We start from the raw sequence: 23,426 nt of genomic DNA on the forward strand, positions 1-23,426 counted from the left end.
AAGACTGGAGAAAAGGACGCTTCTGAGGAGGCCGGTTTTCCGTGTTGCTGGCTGAGGCAGCGCCGCCTGCCCTCTTCTTACAGGAACCAGGTGTGGTGTGGAGAGCAGAGCCCAGAGGGGGCAGCTCCGCCTGGGCAGCCTGCGTTTGAGCCAGAGTCTCTGCTTTCCGCCTTAAATCCGCTTTGACCAGCATCAGGCTGTTCTGCATCTCCAACAAGATCTGGTCCTAAGAGGAAGTCAGTGAAAAGGGTTAAATGAGACCACGGGGGTGGGGGAGGGATGGGGTGGTGAAGGTGATCCGGGGGAAGGCCGAGTTAACAGAAGAGCGAGGAAAAAAAAAACACCTGCATGTGGTAATCACCCGGCAGAGATGTTAGATGCATTCATTTAGTTTAAAAGCTGATTGTGCATTTAGAATGTTAGTGAAGAGTAGAGGGAGAGAACAAGAACAAAAAATTCAGAATTGCACTCAAGTTAACAATTACAACCTCATTAAAGTTCAAGCATGTATCGTCGGAACGGAGCAGACACGACATGTTTCAGACGTGGGTTAGTCCCACTGACCAAAACGCTGGCACATTCACCATCTTGGTGTAGTTTATTTTATTCTGTGCGAATCCGATGTGGAGCAACCGACCATCTGTGAATCACCTCGGAAAAGTGCGCCGATTAGTCAGAGCGCGATTTGAACCACAGGACGAACACCATCTGCAGCGTCATCTGTGTCTTCCTCTTGACTGGTGAACTGTTCTCTGTCACACAATGAACAGCAGGGGGCAGGGGGCCAGTGCGGCGACACAAGTTGGAATGCTACATTTATCACATCAATGGTTGATATTTTAGTCAAAGGTGTCTACACGGTAACAGCTGCCGCAAACATGACCAGCTCCAGAAGAGATCAGGAAAACCAGGGCTGAAGACTGAACGTGCCTATAGTTACGGTTGGAACTGCCTGGTCTTCATTCAGAGTTTTTCAGTACGTTGTGTCAGAGGACAGAAGACTGAGCAGGAAAGGAGTTTATAATACGCCGTGCTGTACATGTACCTGTTTGAATAGAGTTGAATCTGCAGCAGTTAACGCCTGACGCAGCCTCTCGCCTCCAGTGTTGCGACAGCACGCTCGTTCACCAGACTGCAGGTCTGTTCCAAGCTTCTGTAAATCCAGACGCAGCTGACGCAGATTCTGTTGAGACAACACCGTGTTCTCATTTGAGCGCAAGCAGCCTTACATGAGGAAAAACGGTATTTGCTGTGGCTGATGTCGTCGAGCTGCTGCGCACTACCCGCTGACCCTCCTCCAGCTTGCGGTTCACAGCACCAGTGAGGGCGCCGGTTGAACCTGGGACTTCCAGCTGCATCTTCAGCTTGGTCAGCTCTGTGGAAGCAAGCAGCACAAGACAGTCAGCTACTGTCAACACTGTGTTGTCGACACCCAACAGCAGCACCTTGTGTCTTCGTCAGCAGCTCAGCACGGCACTGGTCAAGTTCGGCGCGCAGTCTGTTGGCGTCGGTCTGAATACTGAGGCGCTGGGACCGTCGAAGCCCAGACTCTTCCTGTGGAACTGACGAGACCGACTCCGCTTCTTTCTTTTCTTGCAGGGCAGCAGTCAAAGCTTCAATCTCCTCATCACGCTCCTGACAGGATGAAATGGACAAAAACTAAATGTTCACGCAAACACTAAGCAGCTTCTTTATTTCTGGCAAACGATGAGCTAAATATCCATCACTACAAAATAAACATCATTCACCAATAGTCCACTTTTCTTTTTCTTCTACATTATTCAGTCAGCTCTCACCTTGAGCTCTTGGCTGTAGAATTTCTTCAAATGCTTCTGCAGGTTCGTGATCTTGTCCTCGTACCGCTCCTCAGTTAGCGCCTTCTGGGCCTCCAGGGTCTCACTAGTGCAGGAAGTCAGTTCAACTTATCTGCATCCATTTTATATTGGTAACACCAGGGTTTTCCCCCCTCCTCACTGTTTTATTAATGTCCTCAACACGCACCTGAAACCATCTTGCATTTCAGAGATGACCTCCATCATCTCAGAGACCACCTGCTCTCTCACGTTTGCCTCAAGAGTTTCCTTTTCTTCCCGCTGCCCGCTGCACTTCTCTCTTCAGGACGTCGATGGCGCGCAGCAAAGCCTTATTACAAAGCAGCAAGCTGTTAGGAGCACTGTAACAACAACAACTAACCACGTTTGAATGACGCGGAACCATTGAACGACGGATTCACATGTGAACGTGTTGAAAAACAAAAGAAAAACTTGTGAAATGTGGTTGTGGGGACAAAAGAAAAAAAAACACGTTTTTGTTACCTCCATATTTAACATGGTGACGTCCCCATCTTCAACATCACTCTCATCCTCTTCCTCTTCCATGAGGGAGCTTTCATTTCCATTTGCATTTTGCTCGCTCAGCAGAGACAAGATGTAGGCCACCCTGGTTTTTGTGGACGGGCCATGGACAAGCTGAAAGGAAATCAGGGTCAACACTCTTTGGATTTCTCCCTTCAGACGAGGACGAAGCAGAAAGGCTCAGTGAGGAACCATTGCCTACCTGTGAGGCAATGGCTGAGAATTTCAGAGCTTGTAGAGTCTCATCGTAGATCGAGGCACATGGGTTGATGTTGACCACCATGCTGGAGGTCCCTCGGCCACAGAAGAAACCCTGCAGCACGCGGGTCAGTTTACTGTCCCTGAAGGGCACCATTTGAGGGGGGCGGGACCTGTGGATGTTATCAAAACACTCTAAAAATGCAAGCAAAAGCCACTTTGTGACTATGAAGTTCACCATCTTTTGAGAGGTGCCGTGCTTTTTCTTCAATCCCTCAGTATTCCGTCCTTCCTGGATATGCTCCAACATACTTGTTGTTCTGGTTGTGCCTCAAAGCAGCGATGCAGCGTCCCAGTGTCAGTAGGGAGGTGTTGATGTTGGTCGCCTCCTTCATTCGTTCTCCATTGCACTGCTCTTTACATCGCTCGGACCCGGCGAGATCACACACAGTCAGCCTACGGGGGGAGACACGCCGGCTTCATTACAGCTCTAAATGATTCATACAGGAGATTTCGAGGTACAAAGGTTCGTGAGAATCGACACGTACTCGCTGATGTGTGTGGTCGGGCCGGAATGTTCCACTGGGTGAATATGCAGGACACGAATGGAGAAAATGCTGTGACTGAGAAGATGCAGCAGGTGTGAGTGAAAACTAAAATACTATGAAATAGTTTTGAAGGTAAAAGTTGAATGTTCTCATACCTGCGGCTGGAGTTTTGGTTGAGGTGGGTGCTGGCAAAAACTTTGGTTGCGCCGCCCGATCTTCAGAATCCGCCAGGCCTCCTCGGCATTGCGCACCTGGACCCAGGTGAGGTCTAAGACAAATAGGATCAGTTCGCAGAACAACGAATTATTGCAACATCGCCATTACAGAGAGAAGGGTTAAATGTAATTTTACCCTTTACGTAAGGATTGCCGTGTTTGTCGTCACTAAGACGCAGCGTCACCCTTTTTCTCGGCTGCAGGGAGGGTGCGGCATCCAGCAGGTCGTAGACAAACTCATTGTAGATCTCGTAGAAGGAAACCCAGACAGAAAACTGCACCCCTTCCTCCAGGTCGTCCCCTCCACTGTGAGAAAGGCTGTCAGGCTCCAGACAAACACTGTCAGTGTCTGCACAGAGTGGACAAGAAAGATGGAAGACCTTTTAGAAGACGGTAAGACTGTACTCATCCCATGTTGTTGGTTTTTATTTTTTGTCTTGTCTACTCATTTAACTTTATTGTCCAGTCACAATTTCACCAATAAAAAGAATAACAAATTAAAAGACAGTAAGAGCCAAGTCAGGTTTCATTAAGAGCACATTCTCCCTCAGGTGTCCTCACCCTCCAGCTGAGTCGCAATGTTACTTGTGGAAGAGAGTCCTCCAATGCCGCTGTCCCAAACTGTAGTGGTTCCAGCTCGACGAGACCTCAGGTTCACATCCTGGAACCAACCAAGTGTAATGCACATATTCCTGCCTGATAAGGTATGAGTACTCGTCAGAGAACCTCTGTGTAAAAATAGTTTCTGTTTACCTCTTTGAGCAGAGAGTTTCTGCGCATTTCCTCAATCCTGACCTCAGAGGGCGCTAACTGTCTTACATCCTGGCACAGGACAGGCTTCAGGTCCAGGGCACCATACAGGCGCCCCTGCAGTTTTCTGAACAGCGATGCTAAAGCCCGAGGTAGAAGACCTGCCTCTTGACCCGTTCCTGCCAGTCAAATTACAATGGTTCTCAACAGTCACGCCTTGAGCACGTCTCAAACATCATCACTGAAAGTTGTGTCAGCCTCATTTTTATTACAGTGTAACCTCTAATACCAAAGACAATCTGAATAAACCAGTCACTTACTCTGGAAGTTGAATTCGGAATGGACATTTTCTTATGGAATTAGTTGTATGATGTTGGATTTTAAGTTTGATTTAAATTTAATTCTGCGTTAAAGAGGAATTTAACGTCCCATGTAAAACGCACTAATTGTAAACTAGCCTGCGGAGGTTGTCTGGGTGAAATGTAATAAAGAATCTCACCTTGAATGGTGTACGTCTTTCCAGAATTCGTGATGCCATATGTGTAGAGGAGCCTGTTCTCTCCTTGAAGCACATCCACTACCATCTTCTTCATTGAGCTCTCAAAGAATTCTTGTTGTGTCGTTTCTGGTCCAAAGATCTAAGAAAGTTGGATGATACCAGGCATCATAAATATGTAAACCTTTTGAAATATCTTGGAGCCCTCATGCTGGAGTAAATGCTACAAGGCTCCAAGATTCCCGCTGACACTCTTTGTGTTGCACATGTTTTAGAAACAGAAGAAGAAACACAGAAATGAACCACTCTGACAAAATTCCCAGACAGGTAAACATGTGTAGCTCTGTTACCTTAGAGAAATTAAACTTGTGCATGCTCTCTGATATGCCCCTCTCTGCAGTCCTCATGTTCTGTGAGCACTTTGGCGCCTTGAGCAGCAGAGTCTCCTCATCTTGAACAGCGACACAACCCTGCAAGGTGTGTGTTCATTTAAAAGGCAAACTGGGGGGGGGGCTACTAGAAATGCTGGCTGTCAAGAGTCGAACCTGTTCTTCGCCTCTCTCTCTCTCCGACTCGGTGAGTGGCCGAATGCGAAGGTAAACCTTCACTTTCTCAGAGATTCCTTCACCACCACTACCTTGTCTCGCTGATTGTTTCTAGTAACACAAAGTAAAAACGTTAAAGCTGGAAAGGAAATATGTCAGTCAATTGCTGCTTCTCGTGACAAACATACAATTTATTTCGGTATGACAAGATGAATGTTCACAATCTTCACAACAACTAACGAGTGGACATGTTAGAAGGACACCAGACAGAGCATACTACTATTCACTCCTACCAGTCCTGAAGTAGATGGTTGGGTGTCCAGGCCGGGGGAAATGACTGAGATCTCAGGCAGACGTAGCCTCCCCAGTCCTCCATACTCTGCTGCGGTGGACTCAAACACAGCCATCTCCTCCTCGTCATCAGAGGGGCATCCGCATGGGGAGGTCAGAGACATTGCCATGTTCACCTGTTGGAAGCATAGAATGAGTGTGTGCCTAGGAAAGTAAGTGAGACATGTTTAAATCTGGCTGTGAGCCAGGGGATGAAACTTAACAGCAACAACTCTGACAGTCAAGTTCATGCAAATGTGTCAGTCAGTAATCCGGAAACAATGAAGCACTGGGGTAACTTTGGTACCCTGTGGGCGCCAGCTCCCTGGTTAATGTAATGAGGGTGTGTCAAGAAACAAGTCTGGAGAGCACACAGACCTTCAAAGTAAGTGTCTTAGTAGTCAAACCGGAAAATGATTTCCTCAGGAAACCGCCTGACCCGACACTGGAAGCACTGGAAGGTTGCTATCATAATAATAATATCTTGAAGACATTATAGTAAATCTCTATTTCCCATTTGTTTAAAAAAAAGAGCAATGTAAGAACTTGGCAATTTAACACCGGTGTATTTTAAACGATCCAAATCTAATGCTAATATGGAGGTCAGGTTTTTCGGTTAGAATGTTCGGTAAGACAATCTGACCTCCATATTAAAATGATTTTTCCCTACAAATTTAACATACCAGGTTTACCAGCATCTTGTATTATCCTGACAACCACATAGGACCATGTCCAAATACCTGGAACAGTGTTTAATCTGTTTAATCTCGGACAGGCTACCGTAAACACAGGATCCCTAACGTCGCTGTGGTTGGCTAATTTAAAGATTTCTAGATACAAATGTACGTAATTCACCTTAAAACATGAATTGATTGATGCTTCTTTCCAGTATCTAAACGCTGTATTGTAGCTACTATCGGGTTAAGTGTTGTTTAATATGTAAAAGAAGACGAATCAAAGTTAAACTTACCTCAATTCCGTATGTTACTCGGAAGGTCGAAAAAGGGAAAACAAATCTTTAAATAATGGGGGAAAAAAAATCCCGTCTCACCAGCGAACAGCTCATTCACTTCGTTCGAACGGTGTGTGTGTGTGTTATTTTAACCAACTAACTGCATTCGGTTTTTGAACAATGCGCCTCCCCCGATGAGGGAGTCGCCCATTGGCTGAAACGCTGTACTTCCTGTCCTCTGATTGGCTGCTAGGAAGGTGAAGGTGCATCACTCAAACACATCCTCGTTAAACGTGGACGGATTCCGTCAGTTCCGGGCACATGTTGTCACGTTTCCAGACGATGGGGGGTTGTGACATGTAGGCACAGGATCTCACAAAGAATTTAATTCGTGTAATAAGAACAGCACAGCCAGAAAAGAGGCAAGGGTAGAATGTTACAGTGACGGTATAATATCACCAGACTCGATGAAACGGAGCATTTTATATGAGAGCATGAGTTCATATAAATCATAAAATGACAAATGTATTTAATTTGTATTACACTATTACCATTTACCCTATACATGATTACAGAACATTACACATGTATATGATTTAATAATACAGGATAAGACATAGACAGCTGAGAACACAAAGCCATATAAATATGATGCAAATTCATGTATTAGACAACAAATGAATGTGTTAGACCACATTTCTGACACCAAACATGTTGCAAGAGACACATTTATTTAAAGCAGTTATGCAATATGCTGTGTGCATTTATGTGTTTTCCTCTGAATTTATTTAAGTAAAAAAAGAGGAAAAAAATCCCCTGAACTACTGTAAGTCTGTGAAGGTTCTCAGCCATCCAGGTCATGGTTTCTTTGTCATAACCACGCACTGGTGGCGGGGTGTCCATCCCAAAGTGTGTGGTGACATGTCTGTGCAGGTTTTCAGTCTTCCAGGTCAAAGTATCTAGTTTTTGGGCAGACGACCCGAAACTCACACCTCTTTGTGTGAGTCAACAACCTAACATAGTATTAGTTGCAGGACTCCCTTCTCGTTCAGAACTCTGAACCCTGAAGTTTCTCAGGTGAAACATCCTCAAGCAAACGCGCAAGTCCAGTTGCCTATTTAACCCAGCAACACCCCTAAACTACCAAAAGGTTTTTCAACAACAAATTACAAGTATATATGTCAGTTGATGTAAGACACTTTAAAATTCCCAGCATCAGTGAAACAAACTATATTTATGGATATAATGGCTGCTTTTGTAGTGCCCAATGTTTTCAGTCATACATCAAGAATACAACACCATGAAGGGACATAAACTGTGTCCAGTATTGATGCAGGAAGTCCTGAGTACTCAGTTGTATTAATGTTGGAGCCTTTGTTTCTGCACACTGTGCTGGACACCGTAACCAAAGTAGATGAATAAACCTGTTTTGAGGAAAAGTCATTATTTTTTACAGTCACACTGATTAAATTAAGATCAGTTCACTATGATATTTGTCACTTACCTACAGCCATCCACACTGCATAGCGGATCCACGTGTCCACTCCGAGTTGAACCATTAAATAAATGTTGACAAAAGTGCTGAGAATAGGCAGCAGGGGCACGAAAGGAACCTTTACATTTGAAAAGGAAGGGACATTAGAGAAATAAAAAAAGTATCAGAGCAAAGAATATTTGTGATTAATTTTTCTTCACCGATTGAAGCAATGACTAAATAATTACAAAAGCAGCAGCTACAGTCAATGAAACATACCATAAAAGCAGCTCTTGATGTATTCTGTGGTTGTCTCCAGATTGTAAGGAAACTGAGAATCAATACCAGGGTGATCACAGAAACACAGAGCAAACTCCACCACTCCATGAACCGCAGGGAGTTCACAGTCCCAGATATGAGGAGACTTAGGATGACAGCTAAAAAGACTGCAGAGAAAATGTTCCAGTCAACATTAACGATGGAAATCTCTGATATATAGATCAGGAGTCAATAAAGAATATCACTTACTAATTAAAACAGTTAATAAAGACACATTTTTTGACGTCCGTGTGTTGGCTTGTGGAGGAGGAAATATAACTCCACTAAATGTAAAAGCTTCTGGTTTGCGGTTGTCCTCGTCATGGTCTGCTTGATATCTATAAAAGTCAGGTGATGTTAATAATAATAATAATAAATGTGTGTAATGATGAATTATTTTCCTTTCTGTTTATGGATACACTTATGACATAAATGTTTCTTTTCAACCTGCCTGCACCAATCATGTACTCTTAACAGCTACAATACACACTCCAGTACACATTAATGTAATGTCATGGAATTTAATGAATGAAATCATAGCATTAAATTTTAGTTTTTTGGTCAGTTCAGATTTTAAATCTTTGATTTCACTGTATTTATTCTCATTTGGGACTAAGCGGCATACATGTTTCCAATGCTTTAAATATGAATCATACCTTAAGACAAGGATGCATACTGCAACAAGTGTGTAGGCAAAAAGGGTTCCAATTGACATCATGTCTACCAGCGCTTTCAGGTCAAACAACATGGCCATGATAGCTGCAGATTACAAACATAAAATAATTTACATCACACACACACTTTAAATTGTCTCAAGTCATGTTGTGACTTTTACCTGCTACGACACCTGATGCCAGTGTTGCTATGACAGGACTCTGTCTGTCACTCAGTTTACTAAGGAGTTGGAAGAGAAGTCCATCTCTGGCCATGGCGAAGAGAACACGGGGCATCGGGAACATGGATCCTAGTAGGCTGCAGGTAAAACCTACCATTACATTATTCAAGCTTGTGTAATTTACATTTCTCTCAAGCTGTAATTGTGTTTCCAATGGACTACGGGCACAGTTCTGCTGATAAGACTGTGAGATCCAGCAGATGTGACAAATCAATCGTGATTCAATTCAAAGTCTTCTTTTTGTTTTTGAAGAGGCACACAGTGTTTCCTACCTTGTCGACAGTGCACAGAGGGATCCTACCGCCACTGCATACTTCGCAGGGCCCCAGCCAATGTACGTAAAGGCTGCTGGCAGTGGACTGTGAATGCTAAGTAAATAGTATGGCATCATAAGAGTCAGGGCAGCCGACACACCAAAATAAGCCAGGAAGCAGATGAGGAGGGACGACACGATGCCAAGCGGGATTGACTTTTGGGGGGTTCTGCACCTCCTCTCCTATAGAAAAAACAAACTTTATGTCGTACCGATATGTTGTGTTTGGTATTGTGCTGGGACCTTCAGTCCTGCGGTGAACTGTATAAATGATTTTACCTGTTGTGGCAATGCAGTCAAATCCAACAAATGCATAAAAGCAAGTAGCTGCTCCTGCTAATGTTCCCTCAAAGCCAAAAGGGAAAAATCCCCCACGGCCAAGTCCAGTAGTTTCATTGACTGATGTGTTGTTTCTGTAATGAATACACATGATTATCTGATATTCGATCAAGCAATAACTGGCAAATGATCATGATATATCTTAACCATATTATGCCTAGGAAATAAAACAAATAAGCAAATAAAAAACAAAGCAAAAATCAGCATTACTTACTAACTATAGACAATGGCACGTAACTCTAGGTACGGTTATGTATCGAAGATGCATATTTTAATTTGTAGATTTTATTGTTTGTAGAAAGAAGTGTTCATACTCATGTCCATTTTGTAGAGAATCTTCACCAGTGTTCCAGTTGTTGATGTCTCCCTTTATCAAGCCAGAGAGGATGACAAACAGCAGCACTAAGATGTTGACTGCTGTAAAAACCTTATTTACAATGGCTGACTCTTTCACACCAAACGCAAGAATCCCTGGAGAAGGAATACACGGATGATACAATCAATACAACATACAAAGTTTGTAGTTCTCCTTATATTACACGGGGACTTTTTTATTGTTTCGAAACAGCAGGGTGTTTTTAATAAAACTCGCCTGCCAAGAGCATTATGAGAGCAGCTGCAAAGAAGTCTGGGTAAGGAGCTAAGCCCGGTAAATCCATTGCAGCATGTTTTCCCAAAGAATTGGCAATTTTATTTCCGATGAGGTCATCGAAGGTTCCACTCCAGGCTCTGGCTACACTGGATGTACCTAATGAAACAAAGACCAGCAAATTAATGAAACACATGAAATGTCATTTGTAGAGTCTGCACATGAGGGGGGGAAATTGCATTTGAATTCAAAGTGGTATTATGAATACCTATGACATAAGACAGCAACAAGTTCCAGCCAGTGATAAAAGCCCATATCTCGCCCACAGTCACATAACTGTACAGATAGGCAGAGCCAGTCTTGGGAACCCGCGCGCCAAATTCAGCATAGCACAGTCCTGCAAAGACAGAGGCTGTGGCTGCAATCAGGAAGGAGATAATGATACTTGGTCCAGCCACAGCTCTGGCCACTTCACCCGACAGCACATAAACGCCAGCCCCCAGTGTGCTGCCCACCCCCAGAGCCACCAGGTCCAGTGTGGTCAGGCAGCGTCGAAAGTTGGACACCTCTCCTTCAGGCTCCAGAGGTTTCCTACGTGAAATGCTCTGTAGGAAGACCAGTATCTTTGCACCAGACATCCTGTTGATCAAGATATGATGTGCTCAGGGGATTGATTGACACACAGTGACTCTAAGATGGTACAACTGAGAATGACACAGAAACCAAACGTATCCTAGAAGACAGAAGGTTGGATTTAGCAGCACAGCACATGGTTGCATGAGGATACACAATTTTCAATTGCACTAACAAAAATAATGTGGAACAATTGCTTACAATAACCATTAAGAATGTCAGAATTCCAGAAAATATAAAATTAGGAACAATAAATAACAAATTCAAGTATTTGTATGTGTAGTATGTTGTAGTAGTCACTTTATGTGGTATGTGCATTGGAAGTATGTTCGTGATGGTGAAGGCAGTTTTTAGTTGATGGTAGAGTTAATATATGTTAATATGTTAAGGTATTTCTTTAAGCAAATTCCTCTACATTGAACCTTAGTATCACACACACACACACACAATATCAACTTCATAATATCACAAGCAGCTTTTAGTTTTTAGATGCATTTGCTATTTCTTATAATTATGTTGTACAATGACCTAGTAAAATTCGGCATATGAATAATTTCTTGACATATTGATCATAATGATTCTTTCTGTGATTGGAGAGGGTGTAAACTAACAAACTGCAAATTCTTAAAGTGTCCTTACCTTTTCAGCTCAGTGTTGCAGCGTGAGTGAGAGAGCACACTGTCTGTCAGGACGCTTCCATCCATTCACTCCTACCAGCGCTACATTTTTTACACATTATGTTACATTTCAGACGTGTGTGCCATTTCTGGAAAAGGGGATCAGAATGATTTGTTTGAGCAAACTGCATAGGTTGATAAAGTTGTTGTGTGGAGGATGTGACGGAGGCCATTTTAAAAATGTTAACAATAACAATGACAAATTGAAAGAATGTTCTCATGAATGTGTAGTGAATTATAAAATATTCCCACATTGGATTTAGAGGAGTTAAGGTTTCTTTCTGTGGATCTACATCAACATCTGCAAACAGAAAGTAGATTTCTGAATCTGCTGTTGATCACACAGCTGGAGGGATAGAAGCTCTGAGTGACAAGCTACAACAATTTTTTTCCATCTCTCAGTGTCTGATGTCCCGTGAACAAAGCTTTGGTCTGGGACATGAAGAGTCAACAGGTTGTAAAGTGAAATTGTTTTCACGGGAGACCTCTGCTCAGCAACAAACTGAAGACTCGTCAGAGCATACGAAAAGTCGAAATGTTTGAGAAACCTACAGGTGCAATCCATTGCTTCCAGGGTTCGAGCCATGATCCAACCCCGGATGTCCGACTGATTCAACCAGCCACCCTGATGGAGAGGAACAAACACAAGTTTATTTTTAATGGGATCATGAATGTGTGGATATTGAACTGGGGCTCAGTATGTGAAATATAAACAATGAAAATATATCAGACCGTACTGAGAAATTATTGTAAGGACTTTGAATCAGAGTAACACTTAACACTAAGAACTATTTCAGGAGGGATGAACTGTGTGTAACTTCATTAGCTGAAGGAAATGGACTACCCCTCTCGCTGTTAATGATTCATCTGGAGAAAGAGGTTCAGAGAGCCTCTGTCCAGCAAACACATTCAGCACTACTCAGGATAGTTTAGTTTCAGGCCTTCAAACTCACAGCTACAGTTTATGTCTTTCTAGTGTATTTAAATACACTCTGGAGTTAATGTGGTAAGTCTGATTCTGTACTATTTTATAAATTTGATGTTTTGATAGAGTACATTAAAGAATGTATCATTGAATCAATTAAATGATGCGTTTGTTAACCAGCAGATTTAATTCAGCTGGAATCATATGATCTTGATGTTTTTAATCATTTTGGAATACGGATCAACTTTTACAATAGATGTAAATTATGTAGTAGTATAAGTAGTGTTATGTAGTTTTTATCTGAGTTTGTTTTACCATTTCACAGTGTTTGCCATTATACACATTGACAACAATACATGGTGGAAATGTGACTACAAAAGTATGTTTCCATCCATACCAACAGCATTGTGAAGCTGCAGTTAAATTGTAAAGGGCTGTGGCAAGAGGAGAACAAAGAAGTTTTGTAGGCGTTACTTCATTATCACAGTTCTGCCCCAGCATTTTTCCAGCAGTATTAGCCAGATGCAGCAGGGCTGCTATGGCTTTTCTCCATGGTGACTGGGTTCACTGGCCACAGCGCGAGATGGAGCATTTGCAGGAAGGAGGCTCATTAGAGTGTGACTTCACTCTCAGCTCATGTAAATCCTGCGTCTATTTCAGTTGAGAAGGATAATTAAGGCAGTATACTTACACAGTTACCGAGTCACTGGAGATTCTGAATAATGAAATGAACCTCTTCAGAGACTTAAGGAGAAGAGAAAACCTACAAGGTAATAACAGCCCGGGGTCATGTTGGCTCCTCGTTGGTGAAACACAACCAGTAGTCATCAAGAACATATTAGCATTTCACCAGTGTTTCAATTAAAACGTTTTCCCTTTTTTCCTATAGGAATCTCACATTGATATTAAGTACAATTTTACACCAATATTTTCTTTGTCTTTCTCCTTTCAGACCTTCCCAACGGTGCGAACATGAGTAACACAAAGCAGCGACACAGGCAGATTGATGGGAAGAGATAGTATCTAGAAAACCTTCAGACTGGAGAATTGTTAATTAATCCTACATAACAACAACAAACATGCGACTTGTTCTGTATTATGTGATACTCTTGGGGTCCAGTTTTGTCATTTCCACTTATGGGCCACATCAACGTGCACAGATGACTGGGGATATTCTGCTTGGAGGTCTTTTCCCCATACACTTTGGTGTTGCATCCAAAGACCAGGACCTCGCAGCTCGGCCAGAGTCCACACAGTGGTGTCAGGTAATACCTGGGACCAGTTCACGAGATATTAAGATGCATCTCTGAACCTGAAAACTAGGTGTCATCTATGTCTTCGCAGGTTCAATTTTCGGGGGTTCCGTTGGCTCCAGGCCATGATTTTTGCAATTGATGAGATTAACAACAGCAGCACCTCCTGCCCAACATCACACTGGGCTACAGGATCTTTGACACATGCAACACCGTCTCAAAAGCCTTGGAAGCCACCCTTAGCTTCGTGGCACAAAATAAGATTGACTCCCTGAATCTGGATGAATTCTGTAACTGCACAGATCATATCCCATCAACCATTGCAGTTGTTGGAGCAGCTGGATCAGCAGTGTCCACAGCAGTTGCAAACCTACTGGGACTTTTTTATATTCCTCAGGTGAGCAAATGAAAGCGTTTCATCAAGCCAAGCCAGAAATAAAAATGATTTTCACATAAGCAATAGCGAGGTGCAGATTTATAAAGTGAGAACTAATGATTGACAAATGACATGAAATCTTTTCTGTTTCAGATCAGCTATGCGTCTTCTAGTCGCTTACTGAGCAACAAGAACCAGTACAAGTCGTTCATGAGAACTATTCCTACAGACGAATACCAGGCCACAGCCATGGCAGACATAATAGAATACTTCCAATGGAATTGGGTCATCGCTGTGGCCTCTGATGATGACTATGGGCGCCCAGGGATTGAAAAGTTTGAGAAAGAGATGGAAGAGCGAGACATCTGCATTCACCTAAATGAACTGATTTCTCAGTACTTTGAGGATGATGAAATCCAAGCTCTGGCCGACAGGATTGAGAACTCCACAGCTAAAGTGATTGTTGTGTTTGCCAGTGGGCCCGATATCGAGCCTCTAATAAAAGTGATGGTCAGGAGAAACATCACCGATCGTATCTGGTTAGCCAGTGAAGCGTGGGCAAGCTCATCCCTCATTGCTAAACCAGAGTATCTGGATGTTGTGGCCGGGGACGATTGGTTTTGCCCTAAAGGCAGGTTCCATACCAGCATTTAAAGAGTTCTTACAACAGGTCCACCCAATGAAAGATAGTCATAACGAGTTTGTCAGGGAATTTTGGGAAGAAACGTTCAACTGTTACCTGGAGGACAGCCCCAGACTCCATGAAAGTGAGAATGGCAGCACGAGTTTCAGACCTTTGTGTACTGGTGAAGAAGATATCACCAGTGTCGAGACACCATACCTGGACTACACCCACCTTCGTATATCCTATAATGTGTATGTTGCAGTTTATTCTATTGCACAGGCGCTGCAGGACATCCTCACCTGCACACCTGGACATGGACTTTTTGCAAACAATTCCTGCGCCGATATCAAGAAAATGGAGGCATGGCAGGTAAAATGTGTGAAGTAATTCGATATTAACCGACTCAATTCACACGCGTGCACACAAAAGCTTAACCTGGAATCTGATTTATAGGTCTTGAAACAACTCAGACATTTGAACTACACCAACAGCATGGGGGGGAAAGATGCGATTTGAAGAAAATGCTGACTTGCAGCAAACTACACCATCGTAAACTGGCACAGGTCGGCTGAAGATGGCTCTGTGGTGTTTGAGGAGGTTGGATACTACAATATGCACACTAAGAGAGGAGCCAAGCTGGTTATTGACAAGACAAAGATTCTGTGGAACGGATACAGCTCTGAGGTTTGAAAGTTTGTTCCTTCTTATGGATTGTCCATGGCCTTTGGTCATATTTGCCTTGAAGGTGAAAAGAAAGAGAAAGTAGAAAGAAAAGAAAGTATTCTTGCTTAATTTTAAGTATATTTGAGTCAATTTAATGAATGTAAGAATGAATGAAGGATGAATGTATTTGCTAATATTTGTATTTGGAAACATGCTTTATAAAATTGCCAGGAGTTTGAGTGCTAGAAGGAAGTGAAAAAGGGATTTCCTTGGGTTTATCCAATTATTCGAATGGTCTCATGGTTGTAATTCTCATCCTGCAGGTGCCATTCTCCAATTGTAGTGAGGATTGTGAACCCGGCACAAGAAAGGGGATCATAGACAGTATGCCCACATGCTGCTTTGAATGCACAGAGTGCTCAGACGGAGAGTATAGTAACCATAAAGGTATTTTGAAGAAAACCCTTCACATTCTTGAGAAATTCAAATATTACACTTGTTGCAGTTGTAATGCAGATGCTCTTTTCATTTATACAGATGCCAGTATTTGCACCAAGTGTCCAAATAACTCCTGGTCCAATGGAAACCACACATTCTGCTTCTTGAAAGAAATTGAATTTCTCTCCTGGTCAGAACCATTCGGTATCGCACTGGCCATATGTGCAGTTCTGGGTGTTGTCTTGACAGTGTTTGTCATTGGAGTGTTTGTCAGATTTCGCAACACCCCAATAGTGAAAGCCACCAACCGAGAACTATCCTACTGCTCCTGTTCTCTCTTATCTGTTGCTTCTCCAGTTCTCTCATCTTCATCGGAGAGCCACATGACTGGATGTGCCGTTTGCGCCAACCTGCCTTTGGTATCAGCTTTGTTCTTTGCATCTCCTGCATCCTGGTGAAAACTAATAGGGTGCTTTTGGTATTCGAAAGCCAAAATCCCAACAAGTTTCCATCGTAAATGGTGGGGATTAAACCTCCAGTTTCTCTTGGTGTTCCTGTGCACATTTGTCCAAGTAATGATTTGTGTGGTCTGGCTGTACAACGCGCCTCCTTCCACCTATATGAATCACGACATTGATGAGATCATTTTTATCACCTGCAATGAGGGCTCTGACATGGCTCTGGCTTTTCTCATTGGCTACACATGCCTCCTGCAGCTATATGTTTCTTTTTTGCATTCAAATCACGGAAACTCCCAGAAAATTTTACAGAAGCCAAGTTTATTACCTTCAGTATGCTCATATTCTTTATTGTTTGGATCTCTTTCATCCCTGCTTACTTTAGTACTTATGGCAAGTTTGTCTCAGCCGTGGAAGTCATTGCAATCCTGGCATCAAGCTTTGGGATGCTGGCCTGTATTTTCTTTAACAAGGTCTACATCATCCTCTTCAAACCCTTCAGAAACCACTATCGAGGAAGTCCGAATGCAGCACCGCAGCCCACGCCTTCAAAGTGGCTGCCAAAGCTACGCTAAAACACAAAACAGTGTCAAGAAAAAAGTCCAACAGCATCGGTGGATCATCTGCTTCCACCCCATCGTCATCCATCAGCCTCAAGACGAACGGCAATGACTGTGAACCACCCTCAGGAAAGCACAAGCCAAGGGTGAGCTTTGGCAGTGGCACTGTCACTCTGTCTTTGAGCTTTGAGGAATCACGAAGGAGTTCTCTCATGTGATTGTGTTAATGTCACTAACTAATGTTTTTTGGACCCCATCTCAAAATGTATGTGTCACACTGTTTTATCTTCTATATCTTGTTAGCCTGCAGGGAAACCATGTCAGTTCAACTAATACATGCTAAATAAATCCCGTTTCTAGTAATATTCTCAGCACAACTAACTAACTTACTAAAGTAAGTAACTTAGCTAGATAACATACACAATCTTTTTTTTTTTTACAATTAAGCAGTATATGAAAACTATGAAAACTGTGTGTGCCTGTGTGAAGTTATCACCTCATGTATTGAAACAAAATACTTGTATTATTTTAGAGCTAAATCAGGTTTATTTAGACTACTGTCTGATCTTATGTCAGACAAAGCCTATGATGATACTAGGTAAATTAAACCTCACGACTAAACAGATGATATATCATAATGATTGTACAGTGTATATTCCACCACCATGAGGCCGAAATAGCTATTTGTGATCTATATTTATCTGCTTAACGTCAGAATTAATATTTATTACGTTTTACGTTTCTTGATAAAATGATATTAGTTAATTACGTTATGTTATTAAATTTCTATGGTGAATATCATATGAATTAATAGACAAATTTTCTCTCGCTGTGGTATCAGACTCTGTGGCGCAACGGTAGCGCGTCTGACTCCCAGATCAGAAGGTTGCGTGTTCAAATCACGTCAGGGTCAATTGGTATTTTTATTCCCCCATCTTCCTAAATTTCCCTCAGGATCATTACAACAGCCATTATCTAAAAATGCATGGGTGAAACTCTCATCTGTTTGGTAGAGGTGGATTACAGAGGACTTCTGTGTTCTGGCTGCTTGTGTTTTTAAGAACTTTCTCTGTTTGCTTATCTCAAGTCCCTGATAGCTGCTCTGCAAAGGCTGTCTCACATGCTCATGTTATTCTACTGGCCACAGAGTATGCAGGACCTGAAGGGAGGAACACCTTGTGGAAGACTATATATTACAATGTCTGTGTGATTGCCAACCGTGAATTAAAACACGAAACTGGGACAGTTTCTTGAATAGAATAAAACAGAATTCTCTTGGCCTGTGTAGGTCTCACATTTCCCCTGGGTAAGGATAATTATTCATTCATTCATTCATTTTCTGCCGCTTAATCCAGTTACGGGTCACGGGTAAGGATAATTACTGCGATAAAAAGAGCTTCAACCTGAAATGTATTAAATATGTGTCCTATGTTTCCATTTATATATATGTGTGTATATATTGAGCCATATATTCGTTTAACCAAATGTATACTAGTTAACAGCATTCAGAGTTTATGAAAGCAATGTGATGCACTTTCAAGCTCTGGCCGACAGGATTGATTTCAAATCAATATATTATTTGAGGGGGGGGAGGGGTATTATATTAATCAGTCAAATTAAGTACACAGCAATAGGCTCCCAGCAATCCCATAAAAAAGGAGGGCAAAGGCCTTTGAAGGAGAGAGGCTTCTCATGTTGCTCAAGAGGAGGAGGACGACATGCTGGGTCAGTCAGGATCCTGAGACGGACTGAGAAGCAGCTGGACAACTCAAAGAGCTTCACTCTCAGAGCAACAAATGAGCTCAGCAGACAGACCAGCATGGTGTCTGCTCCTATGTGAAGTTAGAATGACACAGAAACTAAATTCATGTGACCAGGTTGTGTGGTGTTGACAAAGATGTGCTCTGGGAAAAGGACAGAAAAATGACATGTACATAAACAGTCACCTGCACATGTTTTTAACCAAACAGTTTACAGTTACAGTATACAAGTTACAGTATAATTATTTCCGTAGACAGACAAACAAGAAAGCTCATGGACTGTGTAAGTACTGGAATCCCTTTTATTTTGAAATTGATACAGCGGAAGTAATTAGGCAGCACATCCACCGTGCTCGCAGCTTCTTGAAGTTACATGAAACCCACACAACAATCATTTCCTATTTTGTCGGAGCTGCCTTCAAAATTAAGGGGACGGCACCATGTAAATCGGAAAAAGGTACAAAACGACTTTAAGGCATAAAGGTACAATACGACGAATATGACTGTTTTGTATGTTACTGAGCATAGCTGAAACACAAAGCCTGTCATATGCTGGTCCTCACTGGGGTTGTTATGATAACGTACTGCAAATACTCGTAGAACTAGAAAAAAGAGAAAAACGTTAAAAATGGCATTAAATCACTGGATATTTTACAAACACACGCTTATTATTTTTAACCCGCTATTATTTTTCTTTAAAGGCTTTTATTTCTTATTTGACATGACAGAATTGTACGTTTGACGCTAACTTGACAGTGTTGGATGTTGCTCAGATGGTGATGATGACCTAAACTACCGCTGAGCAAAGGTAAGATGTGCTGTGCTGTGCCCACCAAACCCGTAATATTTCAGAATATTTAGAATGTAAAGATACTGGTTTTGTCTACGCCGAAGTAAAGTCATGTTGTAATGCCCCCCCCCCCTTCGTGTGACTGTTCAGTGACTGTTAGATGTTATAGCGGGTTACGTAGCTTACATCCGCATTCGTGAGCTAACGTTAGCCAAGGTTAATGTGTTTGGCTCTCGACAAACAACTTTGGGTTTCTGCCCCATAACTATTTCAAATTTGGGCAGTCATCCGAAGGAGAAGGACGTGTGGTAGATGTAAAAAGGTAAACCTATTCTGCGTCTTTAAATGAGTTGTGCAGCTGAGCTGTGATGCTTTAATACAGTTAGCAAGTGTTAACACATCAGTCTGAACACACACACAATAAAAATGACTAACGCTGAAACAGACAAGTTGATGCTAATGTTATGTTTAGATTTTTGTAATAAATAGCTATTCGTCTCCAGTCAGTTTTCACGGTGGGATATTTCATCGATCAATAATACAACTGAGGAAAAGGGAAGGTGAGCAAGCCTTGCAACGTGATAATCTGGGGACACAGAGATGGAAAGGTGTTTAGCTACTGAACAAACGAGTCCTTTCAGCAACATAACAGCGTAAAAGGCCCTGAACAAAAGAAGGGAAATACAAAAGAGGTATTGTAGTAAAGACACGTTACTAGTTTGTTTTTGTCTAGTTTGGTGTCTGGGGGGTTTTGTCAATGATCAAAGAGTAATGGATATGTCTTTAAAACTATCACCGGCCCATTCAAGCTGTTGTGCAGAAGAAGACCAGGTATCCTTCACACATTCTCTTGTGTAACATCTTGTTTCTCTCTTAATCTTTTACAGTTGACCAGAGCATCCTTCATCACCAGACACTGGATAGTCAGGGTTCCACAATGGATTTTCACCAGTAACTCAGTAAATCAGCAGTGTCTGTCACCACCATGAGAACACTGATCCCTGAAGTGATGATGATGAGAGATCAGACACGATTATAAACAGCTTAGCACCACACCACACCACAGCACAGTCAGGCAGCCATGGGCTTCTGTTCGCCTCTGTGCAAAATTTCACGCAGGGGAAAGTATTTTGTGCTGCTCCTACTTTCAGTCTCAGCACTGGCGTGGGATCGCAACGTTCTCTACCGAAACTGTGAAATCAGACCAGGTTTCTTCAGCAACAACACAAACTCTTGCTAAAGGATCCATCTTGCGAGATGATGTCATATCTCGGACAGCAGCACCTGATCGCTTAATTACTCCAACAAAAGTTCTGTGTCCTCGAGAGTCACCAATGTTACGTAAGTCAACGCCAAAATTGGAGTCATACAGGTGATACACATACATGGCATGTGGTTGTTAGGACTGTTAGGATGATTCTTGTTTTGATATGTCTCATGTAGAAATCCTTAAATTTAGAATAAGTCTGAGCTCGTCAGGTACAAAAATAAGCATTTCAGCTATTGACTCTGATCAGTTTGGCTGTGTGTCTAGGAGGAGCTCTGAAGTTGTCCTTTGAATCCTCTCTGGACCTGAAGGACGTAGAGAATGAGAACAAAGGAGTGACTGAAGGCGAGTACGAGCCCCCCCGACTGTACAGCACAGCAGAGTGTCGCTATCCTGATTCCACATCGCAGCCGGGAGAAGCACCTGCTTTACCTCCTGCACACCTGCACCCCTTCTTGCTCTTGCAGAGACAGCAGCTACACTATGCAATTTATGTCATCCAGCAGGTAATGTCCCACATCATACATCAAGTTTCTTCTGGAATGATGTTTACAAATGACTGTAGAAAGAACATGACTGTCTGTCCACACATCAACAAAACTGGCGCGCACGAGCACGAAGTGATAGATGGCTTCTACGTAGGCTGCAGTCAGAGAAGCCACTTTGTTAAAGATGTGTTTAAGCTACATGGACTCAAACCTAACAACAGTCTTGAGTGTGTCTAGGCTCGTTTTTGTGGAGCTGCAGCTGTGGAAGTTTGCAGTTTTCAGACATCTCCAAAGACTTTTAAATTTACATAACCACTCAATAAAGTACTAAAGCAGATTTTATTGTGTTCTCTCTTTTTAAAAGGCAGGTGATGCAACTTTTAATCGTGCCAAGTTACTGAATGTTGGCTATTTGGAGGCACTGAAGGACTACAGTTGGGATTGCTTCATTTTACATGATGTGGACCTGGTCCCTGAAAATGATTACAATTTATATGTGTGCGATAGTCAGCCCAAACACTTGGTGGTTGGCCGGAATGCCACAGGATACAAGTAAGTATATGACGGGAAGTAATTTCTTGTAAAGCCTCAGTTAAACAGTTGAACTTTCTTTAGAACTCAGGGCAGTGTGACCGTCTCCTCAGGCCTGATATTGTTATCAAAATTAAGAATGTGTTTTTCTCTCTGCGTTCAGACTGCGTTACAAAGGCTACTTTGGAGGAGTCACAGCCATGACCAGAGAACAGTTTCATCAAGTCAATGGGTTCTCAAACACCTACTGGGGTTGGGGTGGAGAAGATGACGACTTCGCATCAGGTGAGTGATTAAAAACAAGAGATGAAACGTCCTTTTCGTTGTTTTCTGTTTTGTATATCTGTGCATGTATGCTGCTTTTCCACGACAGATCCAGCTTGACTTGACTGTTCCATTACAAGTCAGTACGTCCTCAATGTGAGTGCTGATGTCACAGCAGCGGCCGCATGAAATGGCTGTGACTGCATTGTGTACACAACGCATAACACATAAACGATGGAGAACATGGAGGACATGGTGAACTCGCTGCTCAGTTTGTAGATTTTCGTCACAGACAAGTGAGAGAAGAGAGACAGAGCAGGATACGATCGCAGAGACAAAACTCTAGTCGCTGCATCCAGCTCTTAGTGAATGTTCTAACCAGCCACCAAACACACAAACGTCTGGACGTCATTTTTTGTGCACATCAGCTTGTTAGATGACCATGAGACGAAGATAAAGAAAAAAGAAAACTGACAATAGATCCTGTCAACGGTACCTCTCTCTTTCATGACCAATCATTCTGTAGACGTCATGTTTTAGTGTTGTCTCAGCTCAACTGGAACCTTGCCGGAGGAGGTACCAGAAAGAGCATCAGGTATCAGGTACCATCCCCAGTAGAAGCACACACAAAAAAATAGTCAAGATGAGTCGAGTCGTCCTGGAACTGTGAAGAGGAAAAGCGGCAACAATATATGACGTAACTCAATCTTTGATGTGTACGGTTCCTCTGTCGTGGATAGAGTTGAGCTGCAGAAAATGAAGATTGTGCGTCCACCGGCTGACATCGCCCGTTATACGATGGTGTTTCACAAACGGGACAGTGGGAACAAAATCAACAAAGACAGGTCAGTAGATATAGACACTGAAGATAACGTGTGGTGTGTTTGCAGTGTGATGAGAAGTTGTCTCCTTCCAGGATGAAGTTGTTAGGACGAACGTCACAGGTCTGGAAGAAGGACGGACTGAACAGCTGCTCATACAAGACGCTGTCGATAGAGAAGCTGCCTCTGTATGTCAATGTGACTGTGGACATCGGTAAGCCACAGAGCTGAGATTTCCAACAGGAAGCCGCGCTGACCAAAAAATCATTTCATGGTGTTTTATACACTGTGTGTAGAACAACTACTACAGTGAGCACGAGACCTGACACCAAGCACCCATAATACACATTTTGGTTTATGTATGAGACTTAAGCTCAGTTGGGGACCGGCCACGAAGATGTTAGCTGCTTTTGTACATCATGTTTATTCATATCAGAAATGATACTCCATTTCAATTGGTTTTGTTCTATCCTGCCAGAATGCTGTCAAATCCTTGACTACATCATGCACTATGCCTTTTTTCATCGTGGCATATTAACGTAATTATCATTGATGTTAGGCGCTGCAGTGCATGTACAATG

At 42.6% G+C, this 23,426-nt stretch overlaps 4 protein-coding genes and 1 non-coding gene across 5 annotated transcripts; 3 read left to right on the forward strand and 2 right to left on the reverse strand.

Annotated features, from left to right (window-relative positions):
• Positions 1-4: 4 nt before the first annotated feature.
• On the reverse strand, positions 5-5,561 carry LOC144738849 (kinesin-like protein KIF20A; the record flags this gene model as incomplete). The annotated part of the gene is given in 20 exon segments (XM_078621843.1): positions 5-226; positions 1,046-1,183; positions 1,284-1,375; positions 1,446-1,635; positions 1,797-1,899; positions 2,002-2,096; positions 2,098-2,142; positions 2,316-2,468; positions 2,557-2,725; positions 2,865-3,008; positions 3,101-3,175; positions 3,256-3,293; positions 3,295-3,368; positions 3,452-3,664; positions 3,877-3,976; positions 4,069-4,244; positions 4,565-4,703; positions 4,912-5,031; positions 5,107-5,207; positions 5,375-5,561. Coding segments are annotated over 20 exon segments (2,574 nt in total), but the record flags the coding sequence as incomplete, so codon positions are not given.
• Positions 5,562-7,747: 2,186 nt separating this feature from the next.
• On the reverse strand, positions 7,748-13,342 carry LOC144738845 (cationic amino acid transporter 2-like). The gene is given in 14 exon segments (XM_078621840.1): positions 7,748-7,812; positions 7,893-8,001; positions 8,142-8,308; positions 8,609-8,631; positions 8,837-8,939; positions 9,016-9,152; positions 9,348-9,553; positions 9,555-9,571; positions 9,668-9,801; positions 10,042-10,198; positions 10,320-10,475; positions 10,585-10,977; positions 12,179-12,251; positions 13,319-13,342. Coding segments are annotated over 14 exon segments (1,764 nt in total).
• Positions 13,343-13,693: 351 nt separating this feature from the next.
• LOC144738847 (extracellular calcium-sensing receptor-like) lies at positions 13,694-17,142 on the forward strand. Its single transcript, XM_078621841.1, is given in 12 exon segments — positions 13,694-13,806; positions 13,875-13,963; positions 13,966-14,201; positions 14,334-14,786; positions 14,788-15,174; positions 15,792-15,915; positions 16,006-16,227; positions 16,230-16,393; positions 16,395-16,614; positions 16,617-16,870; positions 16,872-16,889; positions 16,891-17,142. Coding segments are annotated over 12 exon segments (2,514 nt in total). The 5' UTR covers positions 13,694-13,711.
• A 622-nt stretch (positions 17,143-17,764) lies between these two features.
• On the forward strand, positions 17,765-17,837 carry TRNAG-CCC (transfer RNA glycine (anticodon CCC)). The gene has a single exon. It is a non-coding gene; the product is annotated as a tRNA-Gly (tRNA).
• Positions 17,838-18,642: 805 nt separating this feature from the next.
• On the forward strand, positions 18,643-23,076 carry LOC144738848 (beta-1,4-galactosyltransferase 4-like). The gene is given in 9 exon segments (XM_078621842.1): positions 18,643-18,649; positions 20,594-20,815; positions 21,009-21,097; positions 21,099-21,177; positions 21,180-21,247; positions 21,594-21,781; positions 21,924-22,049; positions 22,765-22,869; positions 22,941-23,076. Coding segments are annotated over 9 exon segments (1,020 nt in total).
• Positions 23,077-23,426: the final 350 nt, after the last annotated feature.

The sequence above is a fragment of the Lampetra planeri genome, unplaced genomic scaffold (assembly GCF_965212315.1).
Source record: "Lampetra planeri unplaced genomic scaffold, kcLamPlan1.2.h2 scaffold_1188, whole genome shotgun sequence".
Lineage (NCBI taxonomy): Eukaryota > Metazoa > Chordata > Hyperoartia > Petromyzontiformes > Petromyzontidae > Lampetra > Lampetra planeri.